Raw genomic sequence first — 13,741 nt, 5'->3', positions numbered from 1 at the left:
GTCAGATTCCAGAATAAAAAATGGATGGCATTAAGCTAAACCACAATGATACTGTTGATGAAATGTAATAGTTCATTGATTTAACTATGTTATTTAAACTGCCCTTTTAAATTTGTAGACATTGATACACAACAACAATAATATTTACATTGATGATAGATTTTATGGGCAAAAATGCTTAATATTAGAATACAAAAATGACTAAATACATGAAGACTGATTTTTTTAAATTTATTTTCTTTTATCTTTGGTATTTTCTGTATTACTGTATTAATTATTCTGTATTAATGTCTTCATCATTAGTTCCTTACAATATCATAAATTTATTGTGGCTATTTATATATATTTTTAATTGTAGCACAGACAAGTTAAGTGATGCTTAGGGTCACAGAGTTTGAAGTCCATTTTCCATTTATTTTGCGTGCCAATATTTCTGTGTAGACCCTACAGAAGCTTGTTTAGAAACTTAAGAACTAGCTTGTTACATTTATGTATTGTTTCTTGTAATTTTTAGGGAGAATGGAGACATTAAATTCTTGACCAAAGGTGACAATAATGCAGTGGATGATAGAGGCTTGTACAAGCAAGGCCAGCACTGGCTGGAAAAAAAGGATGTTGTGGGACGAGCTAGAGGGTAAGTTGTTCTGTATCACGCTTGACAGTAAGTTCAGGTATATTTATAAATGTTTGGTCTTAATTATAGTAATTGTCTTTTTTTTATCTTTAATGTTTTTTTGTTTTTTTTTTTAAAAAAAACAACTATTAAATTCAGTATGAAATTCATTAAAAACACAAAATCTAACCACAGAAAAAAACATAATAAAATCACATTTTGAACTTCAAAATGCCCCCAGTCCATCCCTTCTTCTTTTCATAAATACCCACCAAACCCTTGCCCCTTCATTCATCCCTTCCATTCCCACAATTCCACTCATTTATTACAAAACTCTATAGATTTCTGCTCATACATATTCTATTAATAATAAAATTAGAATTAGAATACAAAGTAAAGTTCACCACTTATCCTTAAACTGTGAAAGATTTCTAGTAGATTTATAAAAACTCAGATCCACATCTATTTTACTTTTACAAGTCATTTTAAATAATACTGTGGGGTCTGTGGTGCCTGCTCCCTTAACCTTATTTTTCCGGGTTTTCCATATTTCCAGTTTCGCCTGTTCTAAAACAAAATTAACCAGGTTAATATTTGTATTTGGGTTTTTTTTGAGTTCTTTAACCCAAACACAAACACCATCCTATTATAACAGACCCCCAGACCCTCAATCAGCTGCTTTATCATTGTAAAAAAAGCCCCCAATCTTTCACAAAACATAAAACAGTGAAATACAGTCTCTCTCAACCCACAGAAAGGGCAGGTATCTGAAACCCCTGGACAAATAACTGATAGAAAGGAGTTCACAGCAACTATACTGTGCATTATCCTCCACTGTAAATCCCCTACCTTACTGGTCAATGGTGGTCTATATAGCGCTCTCCAGGCTGGCAGTGTTCCTTCAGGAATGACAATCTTCTTCCTCCAGGGTGTGTCGGCCTTCAGTGCTTTCAGTTGATCCTGATTCTTTACTTTTACGCAGATCCTGTAGAGCTGTTTTCCTTTGATGGTGTGTAAGGGCAAGTCTCTCAGATCTTTTGTCGAAAGTAATCTGTTGGCGTCAATATTGTCCCTATCTCCTACTGGAGACACCACAAGTGTAGTGAAAGTCGGATCTTCAGGTGGCTTCAGCTGGTCTTTAAAGGTGGCTTGCAGAAGTGTCCTTACTTCACTTCCTAGAGATGCTTTAACTTGTGTTAGGAAATTCCCCACAATCAGCACTGAGTGCACTTCTGTCTCTGCTGCTACTGTTTCTGCACTTTTCCAATTAAAATCATCCCAGTTGATTAAATGTTTTAATTGTGTAATGTTATTTCTACAGAGACTATGAATAAAGCTTGCAGACTGTCCTATTGTGGTGTAGATATTTGAATTAAATACAATGGGCTCTTCTATATTCCAAAACAATGAGAGGTCATCACAGTCCCTTTGAATTGATAAAAATTGCCAAGCTTTAAAAAGACTCCTGTAAAAGTCTGGCACTTGTAATGTCTCAGGTTTCTCAAGATGGCACCATATTAGACTTTTGCCCAATCCCATTTGTCCCACATGGTTAAAAAAGAGCAGTGCTAGATTCATCCAGGGCTCGGGCGTTGTGGAGTATAACAGTTTTTGCACAGTCTGGAGGCGGAAGGCAATAATTCTGCTTTCAATGCCCATAATCCCTTGCCCACCTTTATCAAGTGGCAAGTATAATACGCCCCTCCTCAACCAGTGAAGACCATCCCAAAAAAAGTTAACATTTTCTTGAATCTTTTGAATTATCTGTGGTGGCGGCTCCAGACAGATACACCGGTGCCACAGACTCGAAGTCACCAGATTGTTAATTACTAACATCCGACCTCTGTATGATTACTAACATCCGACCTCTGTATGACATTTGGGATAGTATCCATTTCCATCTGGCCAACCGAGCTACCACTTTCTCCAAGAGTCCATCCCAGTTTTTCTGGACATAGTGATCATCTCCTAGATGTACTACCAGGTAGAGAATCCCTCCTGTGCTCCATTGCATCTCTCCTTGTAAACTCGGTGTCTTATATCCAGCCCAGTCTCCAACTAACAATGCACTGCTTTTTACTCCAGTTTATTTTAGCATTGGAAATCAGTTCATATTTCCTATGACAGTCAGTAAGATTATCAAAGTCTTCTTGATTTGTGATAAAAACAACAATGTCGTCTGCGTAGACCGTGACCTTTACAGGATTCCCAGTACAGTGAGAAATGGAGAGACCAGTCAGCAATTTCCTCAGGTTCACTAAGAATGGCTCTAAGGCGAGGTCGTACAGCAGCCCTGATAACGAACAGCCTTGTTGGACTCCTCTTTGGGCGCTGAAAGGCGCACATAAACCACCATTGACCTTAACTATACCAGAAATATCATAATACAACAGCCGAATGTACTTCCAAAGGCATTGACAGTGTTCCATAGATATGAGTGTCTGACTCTTTCAAAGGCTTTTTCTTGGTCAATTGAAATAAATTGAAATAAATCCTGTTCTAAAATTGAACAGTTTTGCTGCAGCAATAATATCTCTGACTAAAAAAATGTTATTAAAAATGGATCTATTAAGGATGCAATAGCTCTGGTCAGGATGCACCAGTTTCGCAAACACTATGCACATTCTGTTAGCCAAGGCTTTTGATAGGATTTTATAATCTGCACAAAGTAAAGACACAGGCCTCCAGTTCTTAATATGGCACAAGTTACCTTTTTTAGGCAGAAGTATGATCACTGCCCTTTTACAGCTCTGAGGTAGCACACCCGATTTAACACTGTGTTTGAACACTTCTAACAAATCCTGGTCAATGACATCCCAAAATTCTTTATAAAATTCAATTGGAATGCCATCAGTCCCAGGGACTTTTCCATATGAAGTTCATTCACTTCTGCCAAGATTTCTGCCATAGTGAGCTCTTTGTTCAGCTCGGTGGCATCTGTTTCAGGAAGCTGTGGTATGTCATCTAAAAAGAACTGTAAGTCTTCATCACTACCACATCCTTCAGCAGAAAACATATTTTCATAAAGCACTCTGACGTCTGTTCTTATCTCACCCAAGTCCTGTGTCTTTTCACCATTAGCTTTACTCACACAGTGTAGGATTTTACTTCGAGAATTCTTTGTTTCCAGACCAAAAAATATTGTGTTGGTGCATCCATTTGAGTTAACTGCTGGAACCGAGCCCTTACTAGAGCCCCCTGAGCTTTTGTATCTAGTAAATGTGAGAGCCCCCTCTTTGTTTCTTTGAGACTCTCTGTAAGTGTTTAATCTGAGCCATTCCCTAATAGCTGTTCAATCTGAGATATTCTGCCTTCCAGGTGTGTCATTTCTGACTGTAACAACCGTGTGACATTTCTGGTATATTGCTGACACAAGGATCGAATGTGGTTCTTCCCCATTCCCCATAATGTTAGTCATAGGATTATTTGGGAAAGCAGCATTGTTTTATTTTGCTGTATGTGTAAATGATTTTTCATTCTCTCTACATGGTAGTCTCAAGGACTTTTAAACAGACTACCTCCTTCTGCTGATTCATGCTTATGTTACAAAATGTCAGACATCCTTGGATCCATCCTGCTGTATATCAATATTATAGGATAGTGATAGTATTCAGTGCTGTGGAGTTTAATTTTGTGACCCAAACTGAATCCCTTGATATGAGAAGAGCCATTGTATGTGTAAATGGCATGTGATATCTAAACATTGTTCAATCAAGTGCATCCCTACTTGCCAGAAATGTACCCAAAGGGCTTTTTAGCAAGGTATGTTCTATGTCACAAAGACAGTACAGTACTGGAATGGTTTTTCGTAATATGACTGTGAATTCAGCTTAATGTAATATCTTTTCCAGTCAGTAAATCTCAAGTTTAACTTAGCACATTTGACATGATATAGAACAAGATATTTGAAGTTGGATTCAGTCACAAGCTAAATTGCAGCGTTTAACAGAGCAGAATTTTAGAGCAGCTAGTTAAAGGCAATATCACATTACACAACTTCTAGTCAGAAGGGGATGTTACTGATCTAGTTGCCTGAGCATGACATATTACACGACCAGGGATCACATGGTATATCAAATAGATAATTGCACAATGACCAGCACTGTTTCATATTTCAAGAATATTGTGAAGTCGCCCCTTTTTCTGACAGCTAATAACATGCTGCCAGAAGAAGTTGGTTCCAATGCAAAGGCTATACAAGTATGACAAGTTCATGCAACATCAGTCAGATGACATTCTTTTGTTTGCGAGTTCCAAAAACACCTACGTTCCTTATTCCTGATATCTGCAGGTGAGTGCTCAGTGGTTGTCAGCTCCAACACGCACACTGAATACAAAAATCAATCCCATTCGGTTTTGTCTGGATAAGTCACAGACAAGTTAGACTGAGTCACTGGGTATGTCACAATACAAACATGGCAGTCACCAGAGTGCATTGCACCTTTACACAACTCAGTGAGATTATGTAAATGAACTGAAAATCACTTGAAAAGCCACGTGTTATGAATTGGCCTTTAGTTTCAGTTTCATATGTGTGATCATTATCAGGTAAACACTAAAGTAACCAAAGCGGTTAGGTACATTTAGATCAAAGGAATAGCAGGTAAACTTGTTGCCATACAAAAACAAATAAAACCCAAAAAAGAATTTCTGGATTGACCCAATAAGGATATACAGTACACCCTGAAAATTCATGGGGGTTGCATTCCTAGAGCACCCACGAATTGTGAAAAACCGCAAATTTTGGATGTGGTTAAAAAAAATGTCTATTTTCATAGTTTAAACCCTAAATATGCCCCCAAAACACTTTAACTTAATTTCAAACTCATCTTAATACATTGCCTAAAAATAAAGAGTGTAAAGGTAAACCTGTATACTGTACTGCTATGTCTCCCGGAGTGCTGGAATGTAAAATACTGATGTTACCGCTTTATGTACTGTAATTCATGCAAGCGCGTTTTCATTGCCAGAAGCCTTAGACCGTGCGGCTCGTTTTGGCGGCATCTTGGGGCTTTAACCATTAAACTGCCACGTACTTTAATGCATCCCTGGATGCCAAATACTTTTTTTGCTGCACTTTTTTGCGCAAAGTCACAATTAACAAAGAAAAAGTGAAATTTTAATGGAGCACATTTTTTTCATGCAAAGAGCATCACAATTACTGCAACACTGATCATTTTACACACTGCTAATGAACTGTAAAAACTATTTAAAAAACTACTGGAGCAATATGTACAAAGTGCAACTGATGCCATGGATGTAAATCACTGAGCCAACTGCGCTTAAACCGGCTGCAAGCAAGCACACAGAGGTAAGCGCTGATGCTTGCAGGCTAGTCTTAGTTCAGCTTGGGGCACAGAAACACAGGAGATTTTAGAGACAGAAACTTTATTCAAACACTTCAAAGAAACAAGACTCTTTCAGAAGTAAAAGGTGCTCAGCATGCAGTTAGTTAGATTAAACAATAGACAAACATCATAGGGGAGTACAAGCCCCAACAGTGGAATGTCTGGGGGAGAAGAGAGAAACAAAGCAATCGGCCAAGAAGGACAGGCACTGTTCAGGCTTTTAAGTGAGCGTATCGCCGCATGAGAATCCGCAATCAAGAAGACGGTGATTTATTTATTTTTATGGTGGAGATTCCAGCCTTGACCTGATGCGCACACTCACAAACAGAGACAAAAACAAAGCAAACTGGTAATCAAACAGCAAATAAAGAATATAATGAAAACAAATGAAATAAGAAAAACAACGATACCACCCCTGTTCCCCTTACTGCGATTACACATTAAATATAAGAAAGCACAAACAAAACACACACAGTAAATCATGAAAAAGTTCATGAAAAATGGCAATGGATGAAATGTAATGATGAAAATAGATAGTCCAGAGATCCGCATGTTGAATGGGAATGTAAAGATAGTCCTACCAGTAGTTCTTACAATGGTGAAGACGGGTTCAGGAGTGATCCTTTCTTTGCAGGATGGCCATGAATCTACTTACAGTCCTCATGTACACAGGCAGACAATCCAGACGCACGAAACGATCCAGGACAAAATGAATAAGTACGGGTAACCCAACAGAAGGCAGACAGACAGGAACTTGAAACACAAATTACAAAAACTTTTTTTTTTTTGCTTTTGGTCACTGGCCCCCTTTTTAAAAGCCACGCTGACATACTTTGACCTCAACAGCCCCAGCACCCTTAGCAGAAGACCAATGAGAGCCACTGGAAGGACTGCTAGGAGTTGCAGTTTCAAATTCTGTTGGCTACTTTCACCATCCCAAGTCACAGTTTTCTCTACGGCTGTTTCCTGTGCTGTCTACGGTACAGTATTGCCACAAGAAAAGCCATAAAAATTGTGGAGGATATTTGCGGTTTCCGCTAACAATTATTAGTTAGGTTCTAAGGAAAAATCTGCGAATGTCTGAGGCCGCGAACTCTGAACCGGGGTCTACTGTACATTGGAAAATACCAGATTTTTTGACAGAGTCGTAACTGTTTGGTACAAATGCCTGTAGTTACTTTGAGTTTGAGCACTCTTGTGCTAAATCATTAAGTTGTAGTATTAAACTAGAAAACACATTTAATGTAATATAGCTTTAATTTTGGTAACATCCAATGATCATTCATTCACATTTTACGTATTTTTCAGGTTTGTTCCATACATTGGCATCGTCACCATTCTAATGAATGATTATCCCAAGTTTAAGGTATGACATTTTGTATATGTTTTTGAATACATTTTCAAATATATCTTAGAGTTGCAGGAATCTGGAACAAACTTCCAAGTCATATAGTTGAAACTGAAACCCTAACAACTTGTAAGAAGTATCTGAGTAAGGTGTCAAGAAATCTTAGATATTGGCTAAACAAATAAGATTGATGGACTAAATGGTCTCCTCTAGTTTATTTTTCTTTTGTTATATGTCTATATGTTTTATAATCTTATTACTAATTTTCACCTTTTTTTCTTTTTGCAGTATGCAGTTTTATTTCTGTTGGGCCTGTTTGTTTTAGTCCATCGGGAGTAAGGATAATGAAAAATGGAAGTTCTACAAGAAAACAATTCTCCATCATTTTAAGAAAAAATATGTATAATGTACCAATTGGTTGAAAATGTTACTTGAGAGGAGAATGTTAAAATATATTTTTTTAATAAGTTGTCTTTGGGAGAATTTTAAACCCAGAGGGTGGGCACTTGGGCAATTACCATTATTGCAAAATAGGGGAAAAATATTTTTCTTTTTTTGGCCTAAAGCTGTTGTCTCTTAAAAGTATTTATTGCCCTTGACAAATGTATGAATTAATGGTAAATTGATCAACCAAATACCGCTTTATAAAACTTTGTTGTTCTTCATTTGTGTACTGTCTTGGCTTTTTTTTCATTTATAATGTTTTTTGCTCTTCATAAACGTTTAAGTCAATATTCATTTTCTATCATGTTTTAATTACAAAATGTGGAACACCTATCTGTTTCATTTTATTCCTCTATACTCTAGGTGAAATTAACAAAGATATCCACTGCAAAATTTCTGTCTTTTTCAGCTGATTTTCACAGTCATTATAATGATCAGTGAATTTCTAAGATCACAAGTGATAGTCGTAGAACTTTAAATCACAAGTTTGAGTTTAGTTCATGCTTCTGACTCACTTTATAGACCTGAACAAGTCAGTTAAGCTGCCTGTAATGTAACTGTAAAAATACAGTTAAATAGATATATAATAGATATATATTTTGTAAAGAATATGATAATTGTTAAAAAAAAATAATAAAGGTGTACAATGCTGTAGTAAAATCTGTATGACAGCATGGCAGTTAGTCCAGCTTGCAACAATTAGATTTGGACATGATAATCAGGTTGAATCCTTTTGTAACACAATATGACATTAACAAAAAGTGCATGACAGTAATGTTACTTAAAATGGAGGGCAGCAATGCAACACTGTGGACAGAATATTGTGCCGTTTTGCAGTGGTGATTTTGTTACGTAAGTTGAATCAAGCACTATAGGCCACAGGAGGTAATACACAAAATTTACAGAAAGGTTCATTAGAGAGTACTACCTAACTCATACACATAATAGTTTAGAGATTGTTACAGTGTTTTGGTTAACGCAATTATGATGACAACTACAGATAACTGTTATACTTAAAAATAAACAGGGTTGAATCTTTTTTCTTTATTAATATTGTCATAGTTTTTTTGATTTAATTTTTAAATCAGATTATATTACCTGTTAATTTTGAATTATGTTAATGATTGAAGCATGGTATAAAAATTAATATATTTTGTAAAATAATGGGTGGTCTCGCCACTTTTGATCTTGCATATATGTAGTTTTATAGGGTCAGTATTGTGATGTGTAGAGCAGAATTAAATGTTTACTTAAATGTGCTAATCAACATACAACACTTCACCACTCTGTAACGCTATGATTAGTGAGTATTAAATTATTTCAATTTTGGTTAACAAAAGTGTTTCATAATTCAGAACAATTCCATCCATCCTTGTCTATACAGGGTGTGGCCATTCTGCTCCAGACAATTTATAGCCACCTCCTCCCTTCTTGAATACAGTGTTTGTTTTGAAACTTGGATTTTAACACTTCATATGTTCGCAGTTTTTTTTTTTATATATATATATATTTTATGAGGATTCTAACTGCCAATGCAAATGTGGTGTCAGGGAAAATATTCAGTAAAGGAAGAAATGTCTTGAGCCTTGTCTTGAATTCGTCCAACATGGCACTGCTGAGTAAAGTCACTGTTCTGCCAGTTACTTTGGATTAAGTGCTATTTTATTCACTTTTTTAAAATATCCCCTACTTTGGGTAACATAAGTTATGATAACCGGACACTCAATTAACATAAGTGACTCCATATTCGCTGACTCAGCTTGGCTGAGTGAGATCCTCTGAAAACACGGCAACAGCAGCAGATACACCGAAAAAACACAGTGGAAAATTTGCCGAAGTTTGCAACAAGCAGAGGGCTTGAACACACTGCCCACCACTGCCCAATGTCTTAATAGCCAATCACTGGAGAACAAGCTGGATGACATCAGATTAAGGATAAAGTTCCAGTGAAATATTAGAGACTGCATCATCTTTTGTCTCACCATCTGTTCTGAGTCATGCAATTTGACTTGACAAATCTCTCTGTTTACCGTATGAACAGAACAGAGGAGTCCAGTAACTCAAAAGGTGGAGGTGTATATCTCATCGTTAAAAAAACTGGTATGACAGTAGGATTGTATTCTATCAAGCTACTGCTTGTCAAATCTGAAATATGTATTAATTAAATGTAGACCATTTTATTTTCCCTGGCAGTTTATTTCAGTTACTGTCATGGCTGTGTATATTCGACCCCAGGTGGACACTGACATTGCCCAGATGGAACTGTATTGACGATAACCTGGATGCTACCCTTAATGTGGCTGGTGGTTTCAACAAGGCTAGTCTCCAAGCTATGTTCTACCAGTGAGGAAGGGGAACAGGATACCATATCACTGCTATACTCTGTTTAAAGACAAGTATAACACATTGAAGCAATAATATCGTTCATGAAATTGCAATCACTTTGAAGCAATTGGGGAGGAGGGGGTGTGAGGGATCAATTACCATAAGTGCTTAATGCCACATGACTCCATGTATGCCACACCATGCACCACACAAAAGCAAACATTTTCCCCATGAAGTTGTGATCATTTTGAAGCAGTAAGGTGTCTCCCTTGAACCCCCCAATCGTGCCACACTTTGCACTGCATCAGTCTTCATGGCCACCTCTCTTGTGTGCAGCACAATGCACTGTATCAAAGAAATAATCTTGCCCAGTCATGAACGGTGGAAGGTGTCCTGTTATGAACTTCCAATCGTGCCACACTTCATACCATATCTATCTTTATAGCCGTCAAAACAGTAATCTCCCTAATGAAGTCGCAATTGCTTTCAAGTAATAAGGTGTGAGGTCTCCCGTAAACTCCTGCCCATACCACACTTCTCATTGCATTGCTGTTCTTTTGCACATCACATATTTTGCGTAAAGGTTACATTTCCTGTTGTTCTGTGGGAACACAGCACTGAACACTGGCCCAGGGCCTACATCATACAGGAACTCATTGTTTCCTGAAAACAGAGTTGCTGCAATGGGAAAGCAACTACTGATACCAGGCATCCCAATAACGGCATCGTTTGTGTACTGTGATCAGGTAAACGGTACCACTGTCTAAAGTCCAGTTGAGAGAGACTGAGGAGGAGCTTTTTACCACAGTCCATATGCATGTGGAAAACAGAAATTGTTTACAATTACATGATATTCTGTTGTTAACTCTCATGCATTATTATTTAAGTTATTAAACTATTTAGTTATTTATTATTTATCACATATTTACAATTCTATGAATGAGTTTTAATACTTATAAAGGTGTGTATTATTATTGTCGTTTTGTTTTCTTCTTAATAGCACTGTCATTGCAGTTGAGCACTTAAGCATTTTAGTACATATTGTACTCTATACATAATTTGAATTGCATTTAAAAATGAAGGTGAGCTTTTGTTTATGACAAGTTTAAAAGAACTGACTCGGCAATCTACCAGTTCACTGTAACCAACTGCCTAAAATGACAGAATAAGGATCTATAATGCAATGAATTCATCTTTAATTTGAACCAATCAGCACAGAGAAAAATGGTATAGCCTAATGTCATACCTATCTTTTTAATAATGTTTAAGGGTTCTGAAACAGTTAACATGTTAAATGTCTTACTTACTACTTACTTATAAAATCTTAATTACAATTAAAAAGAATTTATTTTTATCTTATAGTTCCCTTGGTTATGTTTTCAGGGCACGATGGGTACAGAATATCTTTGGTTTCACAGGAAAGATACACTTGGAACATTCATTAATTCACACAGAAATAATAAAATTCACTAGGGTATAATTTAGTCTTTTTCTGCTACAGTGGCCATATATCTGTTTTTGAATATATGTCATTTGAACGAAGGTTACAGGTGTTAACATTATAATGATTATTCAGTTGCTATTGATATTTGTCTTTAATGTGTGTTTTCTTTTGATATGTATTTGCTTATTTATTTAGTTAGTTATTCAGTCCAGACATTTGCCATAATTGACCATGATGGCTGAGGTGAGTATGTGACTAATGTTGCTGGGAATTAATCCATCTGTTAAAGAGGATGAGTTGAGATGTGTTGTTTGCTTGTGAACAGTATAAAGAAAGTTATCTAAAGAATATTCTAATTGGATTGGTTCATTTTGGGATCAAATGACTTACTGAAGATTAAAATAATATCTCAAATATGTTTCCGTGTTGAATTAAAAACCTGTCTGTAGACAAAGAAGCAGCCTTCTCCCATTTCTATGTTTCCTACTGAGCTTATTCGACATTTGATATCTGCTGCTCTATGGGCTTCTTTTGGTTGTTCTTGTTTGGAAACGTAAGCCATCATTTAATCAAGCAAGCTGCATATATTTTCTTTACTACCTTATTTATTTCACTGCTTAGAACACTAGGAAAAATGGTTGGTGTCAGAAGACATTGCAATTTTAAAATAACAAGAACATTATTTGACAGGCTGACAGAGTGGTGCAGTGGTTAGTGCTACTGCCTCACAGCTGCAGAAGAGTTGATTCAAATCATGGACTAGCCATTGTCCGCATGCACTTTCTGTGTGGTGGTGTGCTTTTTTTTCTAGGTATTCTTCTTTTCCTTCCATGTCTAAATATGCAATTTTAATAGAAAAGCCTAGATTATTCTGGTATGCATGTGTTATCATGCCATATGATGAACTGATGTTGTACCGGGGCCGGCTCTATGCTGGGGCAAGAGGGGGCAACGCCCCCTTAAACAAACGTCCTGCCCCCTTAAATCAAACTTTTAGAAATTGAGAAAGAAAATAATAGATTACCCACAAACTGAATATGGACAAGATTTACTACAGTAGCTGAAAAATCCACTGGAAAAGGCACAAATGAGATGATAGGTTTCACCTCTTGTTCGCTCTTTCCCTCCATGCTCTGTTTGTGCGCAGGGACACACAGCACTCGGCAGAGTTCCCCCACTCACGCTCCCCCCAGCTAAACATCCAATCACTGTTAGTATGCAAATGATCCGGTGTCAGGTTTCTCAATAGGCAGGGCAGAGCAAAATGAGCTGCGCAACAGCCGGAGGCTTTGAGGAAGCAGCAAATCTCTGTCGTCAAAATCATAGCGACTCGTGAGATAATTAACAACAACTAAAAAATACATTTGTATTTGTACAGTCAATGGGGGACTAGTCCATTGTTCTTCTCACAGTTTCAGTCTGGTAGAGAAGTGTTTCTTTCTTGATCCCACAAGCACTACTGTGAGCCTGTCTGCTGCATAGAGACGACTGGAGGACCTATGTCTGTCTGTCAGACCCCGACACAAAGCCCCACCCTGCACTCAACAGTTTTCTCGTTTCATATACTGATGTAATCACAGCGATTTTAGTAAAGCTTATTCACTTTCCACTCCAGCTTCCAGCAGCTCACAAAGGGAAAGTTAATGCTGTGAGATGCATCGTTTTTTCCAAGCTTTTAAAAAGTGTGGTGCTGCTCCTGCCTGTACCAATAGCAGTAGCAATGATGCTGCTGCTGGTACATCATAGACAGCAGCTAGCATGTCTACTCCTGTGGCATCAACAGGCACTGCTTCTCCTGTACCTCTGCCAACAATTGCTGCCCCAAAGCAACCTGCTCAGCTACCCAGTGACTTAAATGGCAATACACCATCCCAGCCAATACTGGGTAGTTACCCCAAATGTGTATTTGGTGGTACAACATTAAGATCATTCAATCCTGCCTGGTACCGCACACGGCCATGGCTGGAGTACTCTGTTGTGCGGGACGCATGCTTCTGTTTCCCCTGTCGGAAATATGGCAGCACTGTTAATGAGAGGGATGTAGTTTTTACCTTAACTGTTTTTAACAACTGGAAAGCAGCACTTGATCGAGACAAGGGGCTACAGAGGCATGTGTCCAGTCACAACCATATGTGCATGCTTCAACCATCTGGACTGAGCATAAAAGCAGAGAGGCCACAGGGGGGACTGTGGATTCAATGTTGGTTTGTAAAAGACAA

General features: G+C 37.5%; 2 protein-coding genes across 3 annotated transcripts in view; both read left to right on the top strand.

The window, feature by feature from the left end:
• sec11a (SEC11 homolog A, signal peptidase complex subunit) overlaps nucleotides 1-7,974 on the top strand; it is a 50,581-nt gene extending 42,607 nt beyond the window's left edge. For both annotated transcript variants that reach the window (XM_028822902.2, XM_028822903.2), the window contains exons 4-6: nucleotides 515-634; nucleotides 7,270-7,327; nucleotides 7,598-7,974. In XM_028822902.2, the coding sequence (XP_028678735.1) occupies nucleotides 515-634; nucleotides 7,270-7,327; nucleotides 7,598-7,648 (229 nt within the window). In that variant the 3' untranslated portion in view covers nucleotides 7,649-7,974. The remainder of the gene's footprint in view (nucleotides 1-514; nucleotides 635-7,269; nucleotides 7,328-7,597) is intronic.
• Nucleotides 1-13,741, top strand: part of LOC127526110 (craniofacial development protein 2-like) — a 1,015,936-nt gene that overhangs the window by 222,670 nt on the left and 779,525 nt on the right. The gene's annotated exons all lie outside the window — the stretch shown is intronic.

This window comes from Erpetoichthys calabaricus, chromosome 17 (genome assembly GCF_900747795.2).
Source record: "Erpetoichthys calabaricus chromosome 17, fErpCal1.3, whole genome shotgun sequence".
Lineage (NCBI taxonomy): Eukaryota > Metazoa > Chordata > Cladistia > Polypteriformes > Polypteridae > Erpetoichthys > Erpetoichthys calabaricus.
This window is presented reverse-complemented; position numbering and strand designations above follow the sequence as displayed.